The 23,049-nt window shown below is 38.4% G+C and overlaps 1 protein-coding gene across 1 annotated transcript in view; it reads right to left on the minus strand.

Annotated features, from left to right (window-relative positions):
• HSDL1 (hydroxysteroid dehydrogenase like 1) overlaps positions 1-23,049 on the minus strand; it is a 327,456-nt gene that overhangs the window by 197,154 nt on the left and 107,253 nt on the right. The window contains exon 2 of the mRNA XM_044081942.1: positions 20,038-20,271. Coding sequence (XP_043937877.1) covers positions 20,038-20,257 — 220 coding nt within the window. The 5' untranslated portion in view covers positions 20,258-20,271. The remainder of the gene's footprint in view (positions 1-20,037; positions 20,272-23,049) is intronic.

Consider the following 23,049-nt stretch of genomic DNA (forward strand, 5'->3'; position numbering starts at 1 on the left):
TGCGTGTGTTATGTGGCGGATCCTAGCCCCCGATAGACAGCTCACAGTCACCTTCTCCTTGTTCAGCCTGGTCAGTGGGACATCAGTGTGTCTGACTATGGAGTCACCTATTACTAGTGTATCAGGCAAGGTGTTTGGCCTTAAGGGCTGCGATTGGTCGACACACTGATTTACTGAAGTATGTGTTGCATGTGTTTTGTTATGAGGTGGTGGATTTTTGGATGTCTGCTTTGGGAGCCTCTGTTGTTTTGGTAAGTTTTTTATTAGGGCCTCAGTATGTCTTTGTGTTTTATGTGTTTGGTTTGCAGTTGTGGTAGGTCTATGTGGGACTGGGATTGTTGTGTGTGTGGTTGCCATCTCCTCCTGTCTGGTCATGCCAGCCCTGAGTTGAGAGAGTTCAGCCTCCAGTTTGGCTATATAGTTGCATCTCTCACATGTAATTGTGTTTGTTGGGAGGAGGAGAGGGTTGTCTGTGTACATGAGACAATTGTAGCATTGTCTCAAGATGCCCAGATTGACCAGCTGAACTGGAGACGACGCCAGTAATCTGCCACTCGACATGCTAGAACAGTATAAGGGGGTGGTATACCTTTAAGGGAGGTGGGTATTCACAGGGGTGGTAAGTAGATGTAGTGCTTTACTTAGTACGAGAGTGCTTACTTAGTAGAGAAGTATTGAGAACAAGTGCTAGGCTTATAATACAGGGAGTAGTCTGGTTTTACTAAGAGTAGAGCTTCCTTAAGGGAAAATTTGAAGAACAGACTTGGCGGAGCCAGAAAAAGTTTAACCTTGTTTAGCCTGCGCTGCGCTATGCGCACGACCGCGCAAACGTGGATTTTAAGCAGTGAACTACAAAAGAGCTAGGAATGGTCCCAAACAACCAATTACTACATTAAAAAACAACAGAGAAACCGCCAACTATATTAGCAACAACAAGAACAAAAAGTGAGTCCCAGCTCTACTTTCAAAGTCTGGATAATTTATTCACTGCGATTCAATATACTTTCAAAAGAAACAGTTCTTATTCTCTTAGCGCCTCGGCCACAGCCTTTACAGAGTAAAATTCTACAGTTATTAAAAGACCACTTTATATACAATTATAAAACAATCAATTAAATTCAATTAAACTATTATACAATTAAAACATGACAAAATGAATATTTAAAGGTATAGCCTTAAATAAGGCTTTGCCAGTTGCATTCCCTATTTAAACCATGGGGAAATAAAGTGCCATATTTCATGATTAGAACAGACTCCTTCTGTCTTAATATATTTTTCTGATAATCAACATTATTATAATGAAGTGGTACATGTTCTAATACAGTTACTTTCATACAGCTACTATCACCACCATGAAATAAATTAAAATGTTCTGCAATAGGACTAGTTGTTTTTTTATTTTTCACATCTCTAACATGTTCTTTTATTCTGTCTGCCAACATTCTCTTCGTTTCACCAATATAATATTTATTACATGTATAAAAAATAACATAAATTAATCCCCTACTTCTACAGGAATATTTAGCTTTGACGGAAAAATTCTTTCCATTGATTTTAACCACTTCAGTTACTATATATTTACACACTGAGCAACTACCACACCTATAATGTTTGTACCTTATTACATGAAAAATTAATTAAAAAAGTTTAATAAATAAAATTAAAATAGCAGTGGCTGCTCCAATAATTATAGCAGAAGGAGCGGAAACTGTACTTATGGTGGCCAGTGTACAATTACGAGAATGTTCCCTGACGTGATTTGTTTGGCCGTCTATATAAACATGAAATATAAAGGAGTTTAGGGGGACCATTTCTGTTATACCAGTGTCCTTGTCTGTGATACACTCCATTCCAGAAGAAATGACTTGTGAAAAGAAGCCATCTCATTTTGTATAGCTTATAGAAGATAAAAAAAAAAAAAAATGGCATAGCAAGGCTTGCTCCATCAACACAAATGTTTCCATGCCACCAATGGGTTGAGGGACTACTGGTGATGCATCAGCAGACAATACCAGAGTCAGTCCATAAGTGAGAGGCCATCTAATGGTATGCGAATGGCTGATAAAAAGTGAACGGTTAAAGTGGCCTATTCTCAAACTCTCACACCTCCTTGCTGATACACCATACAAATGTCATGATGCTGGAGTGCATGGCTATCATACTCGTGGATAAGAAATCCTGAATGGCAATCTCTATCCTCATATGCAGTGTTCTGATGCATAGATTTGATTCTTCAGGGGTCCTGATACCTTGATTAATTTGCTCCTTGTAAGTGTCACACTCCCATTATAGGCAAAAGTGTTCGTGATTACTACAATAAAATAAAGGGTGTCTAAAAGGGGCTGCCCTTTTAAGGATGGCCAGATGCATCCACCACTGCAGGTACTGTTTGTACATTGTCTAAATCTACACCAACTGGGATATAGGCTTTAAAAGATGAGACTCATGAGCTCGAATACCCTCAAGTAATATCTGGCATGGGCACTACTGGAATAACAGATGTCATAAGACCCAGTATGTTAACACCTTTATTCAATTATTCAACTTACATTTTTATAAAAAGTAATCAAACCATATTAAGCTCACATTTACAAAAAACATACATTGTATATATTATTTTATATATATATTGTTTTATACAATACAATCAAAGCAATATTATATAAATTGTTCTATTACTGCCTTCTCTTAAACCTCATTCCTCTTCCAAAACACTTTTCTGCATGTATTGTTCCCACAATTTAACTTTTTTTCTATGCAATTTACTCCTATCCTTTTCTAAAGATTCTACTACCTGTTATTTTATCTTTGTAACAATATTTATTACTTCAAGTATGGTTGGTTTGCACTTTGATTTCCATTTTCTAGTAATTGCTTTCTTGGTAGCTACCAGAATTAAACTTAACAAGGCCTAAGGCAATTTGGATCCTGTATCCTGGCTCAAAAAAATAATTTCCTTAGTTACACTCATCTGCTCATCCAGTACTCCTGACAAGATATTCTGTAGGGAATATTTAAAGTCTACCACCTCTTTACACTTTGAGAAGATATGCTCACAGGTACCACTTTCTTCCCCATTACACCTCCAACATTTGCCATTTACCTGGGGAAAATTCTTTGGAGTCTGCTTGAGGTATAAAAGTACCCATGCAAACACCTCCAGGCAAAAATCCTAAATATTCTACATTTTGCCATATATTTGGGAGATAATACATATGCCCTTCCATTGTTTCTTTGTGAATTGCTTACATTAACCTTGCAACTTATTTAAACAGTTTTTTTTTTTAATTCTGATACTGTTTGCACTTTAACTGATTGTTTTTAAGCTTTTTTCAGCTGTTTAACTGTTGTGGGCTACACACTCAAGTGCGATAGCCATTTTTCTGCCTTGAAAGTGTTTTTATTACTGTATTTGTTTTAATTTTTGAAAAAAACAAAAAACAAATCCTATCTCTCTACCATACTTCTCTGTAAATAAGACCTAACCAGAGAATAAGGCCTTTCCAGGGTGGTCATGATATAAGCCCTACCCCAAAAATAAGCCCCAGTTAAGATCGTCAAGAACACACGATGGATGTGTTGAATTATAAAATAACATTATTGACACCTGTTGACTGAGGTTATCGTACTCTGCTCGCCATTTTCAGACCATTAGGACACCCAACTTCTTCTCTTTACAGAAAGTTGTAAAATTCTTTCCCCAAGAGTCCTCCATGATCCTTACTGTAACCCTAATCCTCACTCACACTTGACGTTGAGATCCTTGGCCCATAAGCACTGGCAAGTATACTTTGGTTAAAGTAGAGACAACGCAGGTACAACATGTGCACTTAACTGTCACCATTTTTGTTGCCACTTCTGTCTCGTAAGTCTTCAATTAACCCCGCCCCCAGACAAGATGAGTGCAAAAAGAAAAAGATATTCCGTCAAGTACAAGAAAGGAATCGTGGAGGACTCCCAGGGAAAGAATCTGATGGCTTTCTGCAGAGAGAAGAAGTTGGATCTCTGAATGGTCTAAAAATGGTGAGGAGAGTACGATAACCTCATTCAACAGGTGTAAGTAAGAAATGCTAAGAAATGCAAGTGTGGATCAGGTCTGCAACCATTATTTCCTGAGCTGGAAGACATCATCTGTGAATGGATTGCTAACTGGAGAGCAAAAGCTTTGGTTGTGCACAGGACTGATATTCAAGCATTTGCCCTTGCAATTGCACCACAGTTAGAAATATCCCCAGAAGAATTCAAAGCATCACAACATTGGCAGGATGGCTTCCTTCAACGATATGAACTGTCTCTAAGAAGATCGACAACACTGCTCAAGCTGGAAGATATTGAAGTTATTAAACGTGCACTTGCATTCAAGTCTTTTGTTGATGGCATCGACTTTTCTAAATACCAACTCTCCAACATGACTGCTATGGATGAAACTGCAGTGTTTATGGGCCAAGGATCTCAAACAATTGATCAGAGGGCTGCCTCGTCAATCTACATTCCCTACATTCCCTCCGCTGGTTACGAAAGTGCAGGTGTTACCTGTATTTTGGCAATTTATCTGGATGGAAAGAAAACCCCACCTCTAATCATTAGTAAGGACAAGAAAGATAAGATTGAACACGTTTCAGGCATTTACATTCCTGAAACCGAAAAAGCCTGGTGCACACAAGCAGTTATAAGGAAGTGAGTTGATGTAATGCTGCCACTTGTTTTGTGAGGTGGCGAAAGAGGTCTGCTAGTCTGGGATTCAGCCAGCACTCACCACGCTAAAGACATGAAGAACTTCCTTGCAAAGAGAACAGAAGATCAAATAATGATTCCTGCAGAATGACTGCCTATCTCCAGACTCATGATATTGCAATAAACAAGCCATTCAAGGACCATGTGCGCATGGAACTCAATGACTACACTGAAAATAGAATGGAGAGAAATCAGGGTAGAAACTTTGCGAGGCCTAGCCTGCAAAAGGTCGTGACTTGGGTGAAGAATTCATGGGATAAAATCACTTCACAGCTGTGTTGCCAATGCACTATGAGCAGGCTACATGGACAAGCAGTGTTCATTTAAGGAGAGCTCTATTGCTAGGCATGACAGATTGGGGCCAATGGTTCTGCAGGAAATGGAGTCACAAGAAATTCAGGCCAGAATTTGGGGGTTGGAGACTTATGACAATGTTAAAGAAGATGACATGACTGTATTTGAATAACTTTTCCTTTATCGGGGCAACAGAATGGATTGCTTCTGCTTTCAGCTGCCAGCAAGCTCTTGTCAGTTTTTTGACTTTATTGTATTAAGGTAACATTTCATTATCAAGGGGTAATTACAAAGTAAGGCCACTAGTTCCCAGACTTCATTTTTATGACTTTCCATCATTCTTCTCTTACGGTTTGGGTAAAGAATAAAGAAAGCATCACCACTCAAAAAGTAGCAGTTATTCACCTGTTTTATTCCCCTCCTCCAATACACATGTACTGAGATTTTTCTGCACTTTCTGTTAAGCATGAAATATTACACTGTGAAAGCCAAGGTGTAGATATTCTGAAGTTGAAATGTTTGTTGCACTGTTTATGTAGAATTCTCACTCAACTGTTAACGTGTTACCTAGAACTGTTGCCCAATAACGGAAAAGTACCAAATAAATGTATTTGTGTACATGAATAAATGTTGATTTTTGTACATGAATAAATGTCGATTTGTGTACATGAATAAATGTTTATTTGTGTACATGAATAAATGAATAAATGTTGATTATTGTATGGGGGGGGTAAATAAGGCATCCCCTGATAATAAGCTCTAATGTGTATTTCGGTGGGGGAAAAGTATAAGATCCTGTCTTATTTTCAGGGAACTGTGGTACCCATTTCCCACCTTCCTATAACCAGTAGAGTCCGTTTTTCAGATATTGCTGAATTCTGGGCTGTTTTATAGTTTCTTTATTGCTCAGACCTTACTAAGATAGAGGGAAGCTTCTCTGTTCATCAGTGAGAATGGTGAGCTTTGAGCAGCCTGTCACTGGAGGAGTAGTTTCAGCTCAGACTCTGTAGTTTTATTGGCCATTTTGGGCTATTTCTATCCCTTTCATCCTTCTGTTTAAAAACCTGTGTTTGGGCAGTTTTGCGCAGCGCTGGTTAGCTAGGGTTAAACTACTACCAGCACCAGAAAGTCTGCTCTTCAAGTTTTCCCTTAGAACTAACCAGTGCAGCTTTTAAGCACGCAAATCTGTTCCGCTTAGCTCAGCACTTGCCTAGAAACCATTGTAAGCAATAGATAGACCATAAATTGCTTCAACACTCAACTCTCCTTACCAAGTAAGAAAAAACAGTTAGTACTTTTAACAGTTGGTGCTTAAACTCTCCTTACCAAGTAAAAAAAAAAAAAAGTTAGTACTTAAACAGTTAGTGCTTAAATAATCTATCCAGGCATGTCCAAGGGTCAGCTCCCGGTGTCTTCTCCTGTTCACCTGGTGAATCTGTGCATCTTGAGGCAATGTAGCAATTGCCTCATGTAAACAGACAACCCTCTTCTCCTACCACCTAACACCACAACCTGTGAGAGATGCACCTATATTGCCAAACTGGAAGCCAAGCTCTCTCCAGCCAAGACTAGACTAGTCAGTCAAGAGGAGAAGGTAAACACTCACACCACACCATGCACAACACATATTCCTTCAAAATGTACATCCACACACAGTATCACAAAACCTCAAAATGTACTCACTCGAGTCACTCCTTAAAATGGAGAACATCGACATCTGTGCAGTGACAGAGACCTGGTTCAGGGCTCCAGAGAGCACCCCTGCTACACCAGGCTAAAACTCATACCACACCTTTTGGCATCTAACCTGAACCAAAACACCAGAAGTGGAGGTGTGTCCATGTTCACTAAGGATACCCACACCTCCAGGCTAATTGCCCAACATAATCCATCCGAAATTCTCCAGGGGCAACTAACACTAGGCAAGACTGCAATCCAAACTGTAGCCTGCTACAGATCCCTCACCATGCCCCAAGACTCCCACTTCACTTTTCTTAACATACTAGAAAATATCAAGGTACAACCCAACACCCTCATACTGGGAGACTTCAACTACCCCACCATCAACTGGGAAAACTACTCATGTACCAACACACTGGCACAGCGTTTTTTGGAATTCATAAATTCCAATGCCTTGGACCAAATGATCCAGACCCCCACCAGGGGCAGCAATATCCTAGACCTGGTCATTACCAACATGGGCGATCAGTGCTTTACACTTGAGGTCAGCCCCTCGTTAGTCTGATCCGACCATAAGCTAATCACCCTAGATATCCACATCCTGCCCCCAGTCCCTATTAAGGAAACCACCGTAAAAAAACTTCTCAAAAGCCAACTTCACGCTTCTTAAGATGGAAGTGGCTAACTTCACCACTCCCATGCAGACGGACAATAGCAGTACGACTGCTGAATCCTACATTAATGCACTGTATGAACACATACACGACTGCATGGATCATGCCATCCCAAATAGAACCAAGATGCTATCCTCCAAAAATAAGAAGCCAATCTGGTGGTCCTCTGCCATTAACAAGCTCTACAATAAAAGGAAGAAACTGTTGCACAAAAGGGTAAAATCTCAAGACTGGAAAAACTCCCTTGTCAGCCGCAGTAAGAGGCCGAGATCCCTCATAAAATCCTCCACAGCTAGTTACGAAAACAAAATCATCACGGATTCCAAAGACAATCATAAGGCATTCTATAGCAATGTCAAAAATCTCAATGGCAACACTCAGATCTGCTCTGAGTTAAAGCACAATGGCACTAAACATACAGAACCAGCTGATATCGCCAACATCCTGGGGGATAGGTTCAGCAGAAATTTCTCCCCCTCTCACCCCTGAAAGGACCCATCACTATACTGGATGAATGCCAGGTCCCTGTAATAATGGCCACACGGATGAAAAATGCACTCGCCAAAGCCAAAAATACAGCATCCATGGGACCTGACAACGTCCCAGGCTGTGTTTTGCATGAACTACAAAATGAACTGGCAACCCATCTAAGTACCATGTTCAATCACAGCTTCACTACTGGTTTTGTGCCCACTCCACAAAGGGGGATCTACCACAGACCCCGGGAACTACTGACCCATCAGCCTGACTAGTCTGATCTGCAAGGCCATGGAACACATTATCATGGAACTTATAAACAAAGACATAGGTAACCTGCAAACTCTGGACCCAACCCAGTTTGGGTTTGTGAAAGGCAGATCATGACTCCTAAACCTGATTGACTTCTTTGAAGCAGTCACCAAAGCCATGGACGAGGGTAAGGCGGTTCACACAGCCTACCTAGATCTTGCCTTCAACACCATCACCCACGCTGGTATTATTGATAAACTCACAAAACTGGGCATAAACCCCTATGTCACACAGTGGGTGGCCAACTGGCTCACCGACAGAACCCACACAGTGAAAGTGGCCAATTCCAAATCTGTTTCCAGAACTGTGACAAGTGGAGCACCACAGGGCTCAGTCATGGGTCCCCTCCTGTTAGGCATCTACTTCTCGTAAGTCCAGGCCAACACAGAGGGCTTATGGCTAACAAAGTTCGCAGATGACTGCAAACTGGTGGCCAGTATTGAATCCCTAAGTATATCGACATTCTACAAAAGGGCCTCACTGAAACAGATGGATGCCTAGTGTCAAAACCACAGTCTTAAGCTCAATGCCAAAAAATGCATAGTTATCCCCTTTGGGAAAACCCCTGTGCCAGCAAATTATCACATAGGCAGTTCTCCACTCAACACCAAAAGTGCAATATGAGACCTAGGGATACTGGCTGACAGCAGTCTCTCAGTTGACAACCACATAGCCACAGTGGTCAGGAAGTCCTATGTGGCACACATCACAAAAGGTTTCGCATCCAGAAAAAAAGAGGTCATTGTCCCTCTCTACTCGGCCCTCATTAAACCCATTATAGAGTACAACGCCCAGTTTGGGATGTACCTCACAAGACATTTGTAGCAACTGGAAAGACCGCAGAAATACCTCACAAAGAGGATCACCGACCTTAAACAAATGCCCTATGCAGATCGCCTTAAGAAGCTCCAGCTCTACTACTCAGAGACTATCTCTGCCCAACATACAAAGCCATGTCAAACCCAGAGCTGTTGGACATGCTACACTTAGAAAAATCCCAATCACTGCAGGCCACACGCTCCAGGGACATTAACCTTGTCCCCACGATTAACAGAACTTGCTGGAGGGATAGGTTCCTGTCCCAGAGACTTCCCATACTATGGAACAAGCTGCCAATTCATGTCAAACAGAGCACCTCACTGTCTCTGTTTAAGAAAAATCTGGACAACTGGATGGGGAATAGGAAGTTTACCCCGGGTATCACTTCTGTGGCTCTGCTTGACAGGGGCACAGTTAAATAAAATTCTGGGTGGCTAAAGCCAGGGAATCTTTACAGCTAGGCTTGTATAGGCCCTTAGGGCCAATAGGCTAGTACCTACCTATGAACCTATAGTCTCTCTTCCAAATCTTTTCTGACTTTGTCTACAGTTACCGTACAATATTTTATATGCCCTACTAATTATCCACTTTTTAACAGCATCTTTTGTTATAGATTCAACTAAAAACTCAACCAGTGCAGGTCTGTCATTTAGGATACCCCTATTGCTTTCTCTTTGCCTGTACTCGGATATCAATCCCAGACAGGGAAGGCAATCTCTAGCCTGAAGCCCAAATGTCTTTTTGGCCTCTTCCCATTCTATTACCTTTCCCTGTCTAATTATTTCTACCCAATACCTTGGTTTATTTCCATGCTTCCTACATTAAATTCCAGCCCCATCTTGCCTATTCGCTATACCCCTAATTACAGTCATCCCTATTGGCAGGATCTCTTTTTTTCCATTTTTGTGTCGGCTTAGTTCTTAGTATGCTTTCTGCTACTTTATGAATACGATATTATGCAAGACTGTTGTTATTCTACTTAAGGGTCTGCACCCATAATCCCACTCTTTCCTTATTTCTTGAAATAACCCCCTGCTTTATCATCACCCCTTTCCACTTTGTATTTTAGCTTTCTGCTTGTGTTACCTATAAGAGCCTTAACTGTGTAGCTCTTCAACATTCCTTCAAATCAGGCAATCCTAAACCTAAAAGATCAATTTATCTGTCTTCTCTTCCCAGATAAAATCCTTCAACACTTTTATTAAGTACTATTCATAACATCTCCTCTGGTTGATAAAATATACCTGACTTGTGTATAAAACTAAAGGGACTAAAAAACATTTTACTGCTTGTATCTTGCTATTCATATCCATTGGCAAGAGCTTCCAGTTTCTCAGTTTCTTTTACTATCTTTTGTTTAGTCTCTTCCCACATATCCTTAGCTGCCATAACAGAATCCTTTTTAACCCACACTCCTAAATACTTCATTTTATTATGTCCCTATAAATATGGGTACTGCTAAACCAATTCATGTAAAGGCACATCGTTTACAGTTATAGTCTTATATTCATAATTTTATATCATGAAAAAAACTATAAGTGTCTCAGAATGTTCCAGAACACTGAGATGCCGTTTTTGGGTTCTAGCACATACAAAACAATATCATTTGCAAATAACGCCAAGTTTTCTTGAATACCGTACCAATTATATCTTTGAATTTCTGGGTCTCTTATTTTCTTTGCCAGTGGTTCTAAATATAATGCAAATAAAGTGGAAAGACACTGCTGCCTGGTTCCTCTGTTCTGACACAACATATCAGAGAGGAACCCTCCCACTCTGATTTTTGCCTCTGATCCCTTGTATAGCCTCCTAATTAATCTTATTATTGTATCAGGAAAAGTAAATACTTCCACTGCCCTACTCATAAAATCCCAACTTACTCTGTCAAATGCTTTCTCTGTATCAAGAACCACCAACAGGGGTATTTTTCTTACATCCTGCTTTTCTCTGGATTACTGCTCTGTTAATGTTGTCAAATGCTTGCCTCCTCACCACAAAACCACACTATCTATATCTAATAATTCTGGCAACACCTTTGCCATCTTTTTAACCGTTACAGACATAAACACTTTGTAATCATGCACAAATAGAAAAAGAAGAGTGCACCATGTACCAGCAAATAAAAAGGCTCCAGAAATCTCTTTGTAAAACGAATGGTCGACGTTTAATGTAAAAACACAAACACAGCAACTGCAGGAATATAAGCGCTTTCACGTTATTTCAAACGCTTCATCAGATATAAAAGCAGTGAGAATCACCTCTCCCTTTATACAAAAACCACACATATGACATCACAAATTTCAATTAAGCAATCAAAAAAACACAGTACATTTAAAAAAACAGAATGCATTTAAAAGTAGAATACATTTAAAACAACAACAAAATGCATTTAAGGAATGAAACTTAATGTTTAAGGCTCCTAGATGCTAAAAAAGGTTTGATGGATAGCTTTTCATTGAGCCCAAACCTGTGGGCCTGCAGTTTCATTATCCATTTGCCCTCCCTTTCCTCTATCTTATTTTTGATGTTTCCCAATCTTTTGTTGTTCCTTACGTAAGACCTAGAATTGCATATAGAAACATGCCCTCACTCAGTAGGCTCCTATGTTATGATAACATCCACCACACAAGGCACCCCAGTACGAAGACAGGGACTTTTGCTTGTCATACATGTAATCAATGCATACACATATTGAACTCAGACACTTTTACACATCCAGTCACTAAGAAAAGTTACAGATTTAGAAATTACGCCACTTGTAAATCTACTGGCTTGGTTTATATAGCTGAGTGTCAACAGTGCATGAAATTCTATGTAGGTATGACAACCCGATCACTAAGAGAGCGTATAAGAGAACATATTTATGCCATCAACAAGGGTAATATTACCAACGCCCTTGCAAAACATATAATGGATGAGAATAGTGAACATTAATTTAAATTCCAAGTACTGGAGTTGGTAAGGAACAACAAAAGATTGGGAAACATCAAAAATAAGATAGAGGAAAGGGAGGGCAAATGGATAATGAATCTGCAGGCCCACAGGTTTGGGCTCAATGAAAAGCTATCCATCAAACCTTTTTTAGCATCTAGGAGCCTTAAACATTAAGTTTCATTCCTTAAATGCATTTTGTTGTTGTTTTAAATGTATTCTACTTTTAAATGCATTCTGTTTTTTTAAATGTACTTTGTTTTTTTGATTGCTTAATTGAAATTTGTGATGTCATATGTGTGGTTTTTGTATAAAGGGAGAGGTGATTCTCACTGCTTTTATATCTGATGAAGCGTTTGAAATAACGTGAAAGCGCTTATAGTCCTGCAGTTGCTGTGTTTGTGTTTTTACATTAAACGTCGACCATTCGTTTTACAAAGAGATTTCTGGAGCCTTTTTATTTGCTAGTACATGGTGCACTCTTCTTTTTCTATTTGTGTTTGGGACATTATTGAGAGTGCTTTATTTGGCGGTTTCGTTGTGTTCTTCACTTTGTAATCATGGTTTAAAATTGAAATGGGTCTACATTAAGCTGGATCTGATCTTTAGGTATTATAGCATCCACAAGCTTTATTTCAGGATGTTGGTGCTTCACACACTTTTAAAATACTTTTAAACAAAATCTTCCAGTTCTTTATCACCTTCTTCCCTCTTAGCTCCTAAACGTCCATCAGAATACCATCTATTCCTGGAAACATTCCTGCAGATTGATTCTTCGTCATTTTTATCTTCTCTCCTCCTTTCTTCACTCTTAATCGTCAAGTCTCATCTATCTCTAACCTCGGCATATTTAAGTCTTCCATAAATATTTTCATTTGTGCTTTTTCCTGATTTCTCCATTTCAGGGCTTTATAGAATTTTTCACAAAATGTCAGAAGTATCTCCAATACCACTGCAGGATCTCTGGTTATTTTTGTTGTTATAGGATCCCTAAGTTTGACAACAACCTTTTCTACTTTCTGTTGCCTAGGTAGTTGTGCCAAAAGTTTCTGTACTCTGCAATTATTAAAAAAAAAACAGTTGGTTAAAATAAATCTTTCTAAACTCATGTATATTATCCAGGTACTCCCTTATTTTCTATTTAGCAGTCTGCAATTGTGCCTCTTCTTGATCTGCGCGATTCCCATTATTTTGTAATACTTTAACCTTTGTCAGCCCCTCTAAATAATTTGTGTTACTTCTTAACCATATCTCTTTTACTTCTATTTCTACCCTTTCATTTTATCCCATTCACTAGCTAGTACTTCTGGAGTACTTTCTATCTTCCCTAAAAACTTCCACTACCAAGTCCTTAAATTATTCTCTTTTTAACATGCAAGTGGGAAAGTGCATCTTTACGTCATTATCCTGCATTTTTTTGTTGGTGATTACTGGTGGATGATATGAAATGGTCATTGGATATGTGTCAAAGTTCTCAATTAAATGCACGTGTTTTTGTGAAATATAATTTCTGTCTAGTGTAAGCCCAGTTACAGTATCTTGGGGAATAAATATATACTATCTCCTACTACTGAATTTGTGCCTTCCATACCAAATATTTTAATACATTTCTTCAAATAATCAACATTCTTTTGTTATATTTTCCCTTCTAGGCCCCCCCAGATACATCCTCACTTTTGCCGACCCAATTTCAGTCTCCACCTATAATTAACATTCCCTGCAGAAAGTCGAGTTCTCCCAATTTTTAAAGCTCCACAATAGCAGTTTTAGGTGGAATATAAATACATGCCAGTGTAAACCACATCCCTTATCATTAGCCCCTTACTACCACACATCTGCCATTATTTTATTTTTACTCTTGTGTCACTACCTGTAGCAATTAATATAAATACTCTTTCCCTTTGTCCCTGATATTCTGCACAATATCCACCCTGAAATCCTTTATTTATCAAATTCACATACTCATTTTTTTCCAAATGTGTCTCCTGTAGCACTGCTATTTGTATTTCTTAATATAATTATTCTTTCCTTTTTGTCTATACCTTTAAAACCACTTTTCCAGATAATATGAAAAATGTCACCATTATGATAAGTTATTATTCCCATGTATTATATATGACAGCATTTTAAATGTCTATTTATAGCTTTTGTGATGCATACACCTACTAATATTTGGCAGGTTAGTCCTTTATACATCTTTTCTTATAATCACCACTGAAACCTATGTCACATTTTTACAAGTTTTTTTCTTTTAAAGAAAACCCTCAAAAAAAGCACACCCTAAAACACTTCCATAATCTCTGTTAATTTAATGCAAACACACAGAACTATGTACATCCTCAAATAATGACATTTAACCCTCCATATAGGAACAGTTATTCCAAATGGGCAGCTGGAAACACAGGGTTAAATTAACCTAAAATTTGAGATTATCCATGCTAACTTGCATGTTATTGCTTGTGCTTCTACTTACTCTAATTGGTACCTGTTCTTTTTTTTATCTTTATTCCCTCACACAAGTGAAAAAACAATGTGTGCCATGATTTCAGAAAACACTTTTAGCCTTGAAGAAACCAGTGTCCCAGTTTTTATTGCCCTATTATCAGCTTTTTTTCAAGTAAAAAATGTAATCATCAGCTACAGGTTTCTAAAGACAAGCTGAAGCATTTACTGCTGAAGGAAAACTTTTCATTATATTCAGTGTTCTCTTATTTATTTTATTTATTTATTTATTTATTTATTTATTTATTTACCATTTCTTTACTGGGAAAGTCTGACTGGGACACAGCCCATTTTCAGTGGAGGCCTGGGGAGAAGCGCTCCAGATGCATAACTTTGGAATTTGTTTGTAGACATTCACCTGTGCAAAGGTAAGAGAAACCATATCAGCTATACATATATTCTGATCTCTAAACATGTGCATCCCATCCCCCACCTCAACAACCCAAGATTGCAGCCCAACTTAAACATGCTTTTGCCCAGCCTTTTTTCTGTCTTTTTGTATTGTAATACTTATACTTTTTAATACTAAAAAGAAAGAATGAGAAAAAAGCATTTTGTTTACTTTAATACCTTTTACGTACAAGAACAACTACAATACTTTACTATAAAACATACAATTTATACTGAGAAAAGCTTCACTGAAACATTAACAGAAATTGTTTTACTTAGAGTTACCGTTTCGTTCCTCTACCCCTCTCCTCAGTGTCTTTCCAAACATTAGTGATGAACTGAGGCAAATGCCTTTCTGTTCCCAAAAGTTTAACAATGTCAACAAAAGTCCACCCTTTCCACTTTTTTGTTATATAGCTGTATTTCACAAAGGTGATTGGTGCTTTGCAGTCTCTTACTGTTTATCTCCATTCTCAATTACAGATTCCGGTTCAATTCCAAGTACTCCACGGTTTCACTAGCAGTCTCTCCACAACCTTTATTATCAGAAGAAAGAGAAGCATAGTCCCCTTCTCTTTGATGGCTCACTTTTTGTTAGGCAAAGTTTTGCATGCCCTCTGTAGCCTGTTCTGCATCAAAAAACAACCTTGATTCTCCAGAAAAAAAAAAATATTCCGAAGACATTTGGATACAGGAGCTGAAATTGCACACCTGCATTTCAGCATTCCATAACTGCTGAAATAATGTTGTTACTCTTCAGCCTGGTGTACAGTGAATAAACATTTTCCACAAATACTCTACTGTCTCACAACTTTTAATATTTTCCCTTTTGTCACAATTTTGTCAGAAGAGCTCTCTCTGCTGGTAGGTTTGTGTCATTATTAATACAGGTCTTGGCTGCTTTCACGTTGTTAGATTTGGAGCATACACATGGTGTCCACTTTCAGTTAAGAGTTCCTGCTGTGGAATACCAGTCAGGTTACTTATTTGTGCCTTCATAAAATTAATACAGTCTGTTTGTGTCTCTGGTATAGCAGAAAATCTCAGACTTTTCTTACATGCTCTGTCCTCTAATTCTACCATTTTTTTTAAAACATCTTGTTTTGAACATTCTCATACTCAGCTAGCCTTTTCTTCATTTTGACCTCTGACTTTTGCAGTTTTATCATCTGAATATCTGTTTAAAGCGTCTTTGTTTCCAGACTTTTATTTGAGTTAATATAATTTGTTCAGTGTTTCATGAGCACATTTGACTTTTTTTTCCTCTTAATTTACTGGAAGCCAGGTCTTACACCAAAGCCAGATCTTGAAGTGCTTTTTGTTGGACAGGTGCAAAATTCTTCCCAGTCAGTGTTTTCTCTTTACCTTTTCTAGTTGATTTTCTTTCAGGGTGTCTCAGTTTCTTCTTGACTGGCATCCAGGCAGAGTACTTGTTAGACAGTAACTGAATTTACTAAATGTGAGTTCATGGTCCTTGTCTTTCAGCTTCCAAGGCATGGAAAAACTGTGACTTCCTGCAAACTTTGGCAGAATGCCATGAAAAATGCAAAACTGTTGAATGCACTTGGTGGGAAGAGTCCTGAAGTGACAGTGGTTAGCTACTATCCAGAAACAAAGAAATTTCATGGACTCCGTAATGATCCTGACAAAGTTGTCCACATTCTGGTGGTCCAAAGAGCACATCCAATCTCCTTCAGATTAACAAAGATAGATAGAATGTACTATGAGCATTTGAAAGTCTTCTTTTAGGACATAAGTGTTTAGACTGTATACATTTTAGTATGGATCTGAGGCCCTTGGTCTTTTTTGGGGGTAATAAAAAGAATACAAAGTAATATCCTGGACTCTTTCCTAATGGAACTTCCAGGATTGATTTTGTGTAGAAAGTTGATCATCTCCTTTTTTTACAACATATTTCTGATCAGGTGGGACAGTGATATAGATTAGCAATCAGGATGTGGCTAAGTAAGGTAGAGAAGTTTGTGTCTTCTGGATATTAATGTCTGATTTATCCTGTCTTTTTTGCCAAACAAGAAGGTACAGGGACAGACTACCCCTGATTACATGCAGAGTGGAATAACTGGACAAGGCCTTGGGGCTGCTGCAGACCACCTGTAAGTAGACTGCGGTCTGTGACTGCCAAGGACCCTTTCCTCTGGGAATATGACCAATATGGAAGTTGCTCTAAGCAATTGGGTTTCTCCCAGCCTAGTTTTTTTGCTGTTGACTGTGCCTAAGCATTTGGGTTTCATCCAGACAACTACTTCTGCTGTGGACTGTACTTAAGCATTAACTGAGTTTCTCCTGGCCTAGTTCTTCTGCTGTGGACTGCACCTACCCACATAGGTTTCACCCAGACTGTTTCTAGTTCTTCTGCTGTGCAGTGTACTGGAGTCGCACACGGCATGGCTCCTCTAGATTCCTGAAAGGAAAGCTGAATTAACTGAAATGATTTGCCAACAAGGGAGGGTTTTTCTACCCTCTCCATGTTTTCAAAGCATGCTTTTATTTCAGGACTGAATATGGAAATACCCTTGGAAAGGGAATTCATGAATACTGCTTTCAGATCTTCAGTAAAATCTGTAAACATGAGAAATGAGTGTTAGCTTCCCTCCATCTGATAAATCTCCACAGTCACAAAAGGTTAAGGTAAACAGCAAATTCCATCAATGTTGAAAGTGGATTTCAGTGAGTTTACCTCATTTATCTAGCATACAAAATACAGATCATACGGTGCGACTCTGACCAAATGTTCTGCAACAATATGCATTACCATCATCTTTACTTTCAAGAATCTAGAAACAGTGACCAACTGGAACAGTAACTTAACTTTACATTTTGTGCAGGTTTGGGCATGATTTTGGTGACTGACGGGCTTGATCGGCAGTCTACAACCATAAATATTTACACTACATAGCCCATACTGCCAAAGTTAATTATGGAATTAACTGGTCACTGGTCATAACTTTTCAATGACATGCATATAAACAAAAAAGGAATATATTTTTGTGCCCAAAGTTGAAAACCTGTCTTAGCCAGGAACTTCAGCTTGGTTAAATGGAAATTAAAACTGGATGCTATTGTGTCTTTCGGCTTTTCCCGGTTAGGGGTCGCCACAGCGGAACTTTGGTCCGCTAATGATTGGTAGCTGATTTTTACATGCCAAGTTACCAGCCCTGACGCACAACCTTCAACGAAGGTACGCCCATTCACGCATGTCTCCACGCAGAAGACGATCTAGCTGAGAATCGAACCGGACAGCGTCTTACTGTGAGGCGACAATGCTACCACAGCACCACCACCGCGTAATTCAGAATATGGGTCTCATCTGAACTTGTTCATAAATCTCCATTTTCTTCCATATGGAGAACTGATTTTTTGGTCTGACAATATTTTCAGACCTTTTTAACACATTTTATATACAATAAACTAGCCAGGATCTTGTAAGTATAGTTCCACTAAGCACATATTTTGGTGCATCCTTATTAAGGCATCACGGAATTAAAATGCTGAAGATAATCTGATGAGCTGAGATTAACCATTCATCTCAGATTCTACTTAATGCAAATCAAAGCCTGAAGTACACACGTAAAGAGCTACTGTCATTAATTCTAATGCCAACCAAGAAAGCTGATGCTGTGAAACCGACATAAAAATCACTTCCATGATGAATGACTGACATTCTAATTAAAAGATTATTGCATATTAAAAGTCTTAGTTTTACTGAATCTTTCAGAGTTCAAGCACCACTAAAGCCACAGCCAGCCATTACTTTTCTTTTATACTGCACAGAAAATTATTTTTTCCCAGAATATGTAACATGACTACAGTCTTTCTTTATAAGCAGTCATCTAATTTGTCATGTGCTTATATGGAGAAGGTATGGAATGTTAGTGATTGTTTACATTAAAATACATCTGGATACACAGTAGCAAGCTCCTCCTCTGGTGTGACGGCTGACCTTATAATACCAGAAACTCTTATTTTTCAATAAATAAATGTAATGCAAATCAAGTTATGAAGAAGATGACATTTAAAAACAAAGCGTAATGTTTACTGGGGGATACATACCCTGCACCCCCAATAGGACTCCAAGGCACTCAAAAACTGTCTAAAGCAGGGGGTGCAGGAGGATAGCAGCCCCCTTACTGGATATGTGTGTCTGTCTTTCCTATCATTAAGTCAGTAATGGCCATTAGAGTTTCATTTTGTATACTTAAACCTTCTTAAACTTTTTAATGATCAAAAAGTACAGAATTAAAAACGGGCCAAACTCTTAAGTGGCAACCCCATCGGAATATCAATCAAATCGGCATTGCCTGCACCTGGGCCAAGTTCTGTGGGGTGTCCTAAAGTAAACCACCAGAATATTTACATAAACTGAGGACTATAATGCAGACTTAGCTTCTCAATGTTCCCTGATTTTGTACAACATGCACAACTTTGCCTTTTATTTTTGACCCATTCATCGTGAAAATTTAGATTACCTGCTAAATCACTGATGATCACAGCCAGTCAATCAGTCAATAATGCTGTGTATAAGAGTTTCATATTACTTGCTCTTCAGAAAAATGCATGTTGATGCAAAACCTGATGTTTTATTAAATAAGTGAATTACAGTAACTTTTAAAAACTGTCCCTGATTTTTTGGCATTTGTCCGTCATTATTCATTGACTTTGTCTGTGATTCTTGAGAAAAAAACAGACCGAGTGCTATTACTACAAACATGATTATTATCAAAAGCAGTGGAATATAGAAAATGCAGATATCTTTATTCTGATCCAGGCACTATACAGACATCAGATAAAGATGTACATTTGTGCAACAATATACAAAATGGAATAATTACGTAATTATTCTGCAGAAATCTTTTTCCTTCCTCAAAGTTAAAACCCCTCCCTCTCTAACTTGTGGTGCGATTCTAGTGTCTGACACTAAACTGTCCTCTACAAGAAGTAAGCTATAAAGGAAAGTACATCAATAAACTCTGTAGAAAAAAAAATGGCCAGACAACAAATGTGATGCAATGAAATGAGCAGTAATTATACTTTCTGAACATTTTCTAAGAGAAGCATAAACAAAAAATAATGACAATACAGGATTACTGTCTGTACTGAGTACGCTGTTTGTACTTTAGAACATATCTTTGAAATTAAATGCACATGGGTCATGCAGTACATCAAAAAAGAAAACAAACACAGAGGAAAGTGCTGGTATCCTTACCATTAACTATGGCCCATTTGCCATACTGCTTGAGGAGATCTGTCCTGCTAATGAGTCCTGGGATGAAGTGCAATCTGATCAGACTGTAAGAGTCACATAGGAAACCAATAGTTTTCCTGGCTGTGTACCATGCTCCCACTACAGCCAGTGCCTCTACATAGCAATGGCAAGTACGGGCAACCTCCCGGTACAGAAGGTAAAAGCTGTCAACAGCAGCCATTCCTGGTCTCAGATCTGTGACAACAAATGAAAAATTCTGTTAACTGTCTACACAAATTTGTTCATACACTGTTAGTAAAATTACCTTTCAGGCCAAGCTAGTGGTATTAAACTATTTTTAAATCAAAACATAGCACACACGGAGTTTCTAGTTGGAAAAGGAGTAAGATGCATCCTTATTTTCTGCTGACACTATCACCGCGCCTTAATTGAATATACAGTCTGAACAAGGTGGTGTCTGAACTGTTAACTAAAGAATATTAGATTCTACACAAAGACAACATAGTTGGCCGAATGAATGGATGCACTTACATGACTACAGCAGCACCATATCACTAAAGCAAATGTCCGAACAAGAGCTGGCAAAGGCAGCCTAGCTCTGCTTCAGGTATTGTAACTGATGTTCTAGGAACAGAGCAGAAACTCAATGAGAATTGCTTTTTGAAACGTTTTATTGAAATGAACTTCGGGTGAGACTCCATGAGTGATACATACTGTGAAGGGTCAGTGAACTGTAAAATACACTGAAAAAGCCATACGAATATGCAAATGTATGCAGGTTAGGATGAGATAACAAGAGTAGATTAAATATTGTGTCTGCTGCTGTCTGTGAGTGTTTTCTGTGTCCTTTGCTCTTGTGTAGTGGTACTCCCGGGGAAAGGGTTTTTAGTAGCTGAGGTTTACTAGCAGTGGAAGAGAAGTTTTCATTGTTTTGTGATTCACTCGTCACATTTTTATACATTTTATATGTTGCATATTTGTCTAAATCTCTGTTTCTAAATGTATATTTTAATACACATGCAAATGCATTTATATATAGATAGATAAATATACATTAGATTAAAAAATATATACATAAAGATGAGGGACACTAAACGTGCACACATCTCCAAATGATATTATATTCCCCAACATACAGTATGGATGCAAAAAGGTCCCAAATACAACTGCCAACTACAAGCTCATGTAGTGCAGGTTTCAACCGTGCATTCTTGCTACACAGCCATCCACATCCAATGTCAGGATGCACACATACAGGGAAAACAGGTGTGTGTGTGTGTGTGTGTGTGTGTGTGTCTGTGAACACGCATATGTGCAATGTATTCTAGTTATGATTACAATAACATGCCTGGGTACACAGATTGCCATGCCCTTCACAATGATGGAAATCTTTCCAGGAAATGCATCAGAAAGCTGTGTGCTTGTAATGAAGTGTACATGGTTATACCCTGCTTCACATTTAAAGAGAACACAGGCAGCTCTTACTTTGTGCCCTTATCTATGAGCATGTAAGAATCAACTTAGGTTCTCAGTCAGTAATGGGGTCTTGGACTACTCATTCTCTGTACCCTTTTTTAACATACTTTCTGCAAGCAACTCTACCAGTAATGGTTATTAGATGCACACAAGACCACAATATTTTCGCCTCATATTTTTAGTCTGTTCCTCATAAAATTTGTGGTTTTCTGGCAAATCATTGAGGACTGAAGTCAGAAAATAATGACACAAATTTCAGTTTCACACTTCATATCCTACAGAAAATACATGTTAATTGAAAACATGTCATTCTAGAAGATTTTTAAGTTTATATGCACAACATGTAAAATCTGTTCCTACTGTTTGGCCTTTGTGCCCCGACTGTTTTTGCCTTTGTCAGAATTGCTTGAACGGAGTGACTGAAAGGTATGCATGTGCATCTCTGCAGTGCTCTCAGCAGGTGCTAACATATGCAGATTAATGTATTTATCTCACAAGCCAGTATCACAGATGAAACTGCCTGCAAAATGATTCTGGCACACAGCACAAAGGCTGTTTATGAATCTTCCATCCTACTGTCACCCTTTTCAAGTGCGCCTGAAAAACAGAAAGAGGGAAGGGGCGTTAGAAAAGAAATAAAAATACTGTGTACAAAAACAGCACTGTTAAATGGAAATTATTTAACATATTACCGAAGGTAAAATGTTGGCACAAAAGAACTCATTTTAGGGCTATGATGGAATGACAGCAATTAGTATGGGGGCTTTCAGACCCTAAGTATTCTGGGTGCAGAAATTTAATTTAAAGAACAATAAAGACTGAATACCCAATGGCAATCTGTACGTGCTTTCTATGCCACATGTTCCGAATGAAATATGTTATCTGGCAGTAATACATGAATCCAAATGACACATTTCAGATAAGGTGGTTATAATGACGCCTTTGATTTTATTAGAGACAGATTAAAGCACAAATGCAAATGATGCACTGATGTAATCAACACCATGTTCAGGCAAAACGTGTACTAGATGGGTACTCTTTACATGAACCGTTTAGCCTGGAGTAACTTTGTCCGTCTCTCACTTTAAAGTGAACCTTGTCCTGAAAACAGAACTTCAATATTTTTTCCATTCATACATTTTCTCTCTTGTATGTCCTAAACAGTAACCCACATAAGGATGACTTTCAGGGAGTACTCAATTTCTTGTCCTTCTCAACAAAACTGTACAGCAACTCTGAAAGTGCAAAGCTATTTTTATAAGCACCTATTACACTGAATGAAAAGGCTATAAAAAATAAAGAATATTGAAAAGCAAACAGAAGAAGCAAGACAACAGCCATAAAGTAAAACCACATGAAAAACAGAAAAATATTCAACACGAGACACATTAGATACACACACTAATTGTTAAATTTCAAGCAAAACAAATGGGGTTTCAGCACTATGCAATGTGTCTTCATGAAATGACTTACTCTACCCAGTATAGGTAAAAACTTAAAGGTAAAGTACAGAAAAAAATGGTTGCTAGACCTTCT

Source organism: Protopterus annectens, chromosome 8.part1 (genome assembly GCF_019279795.1).
Source record: "Protopterus annectens isolate FY-2018-M chromosome 8.part1, PAN1.0, whole genome shotgun sequence".
NCBI classification, from domain to species: Eukaryota; Metazoa; Chordata; order Ceratodontiformes; family Protopteridae; genus Protopterus; species Protopterus annectens.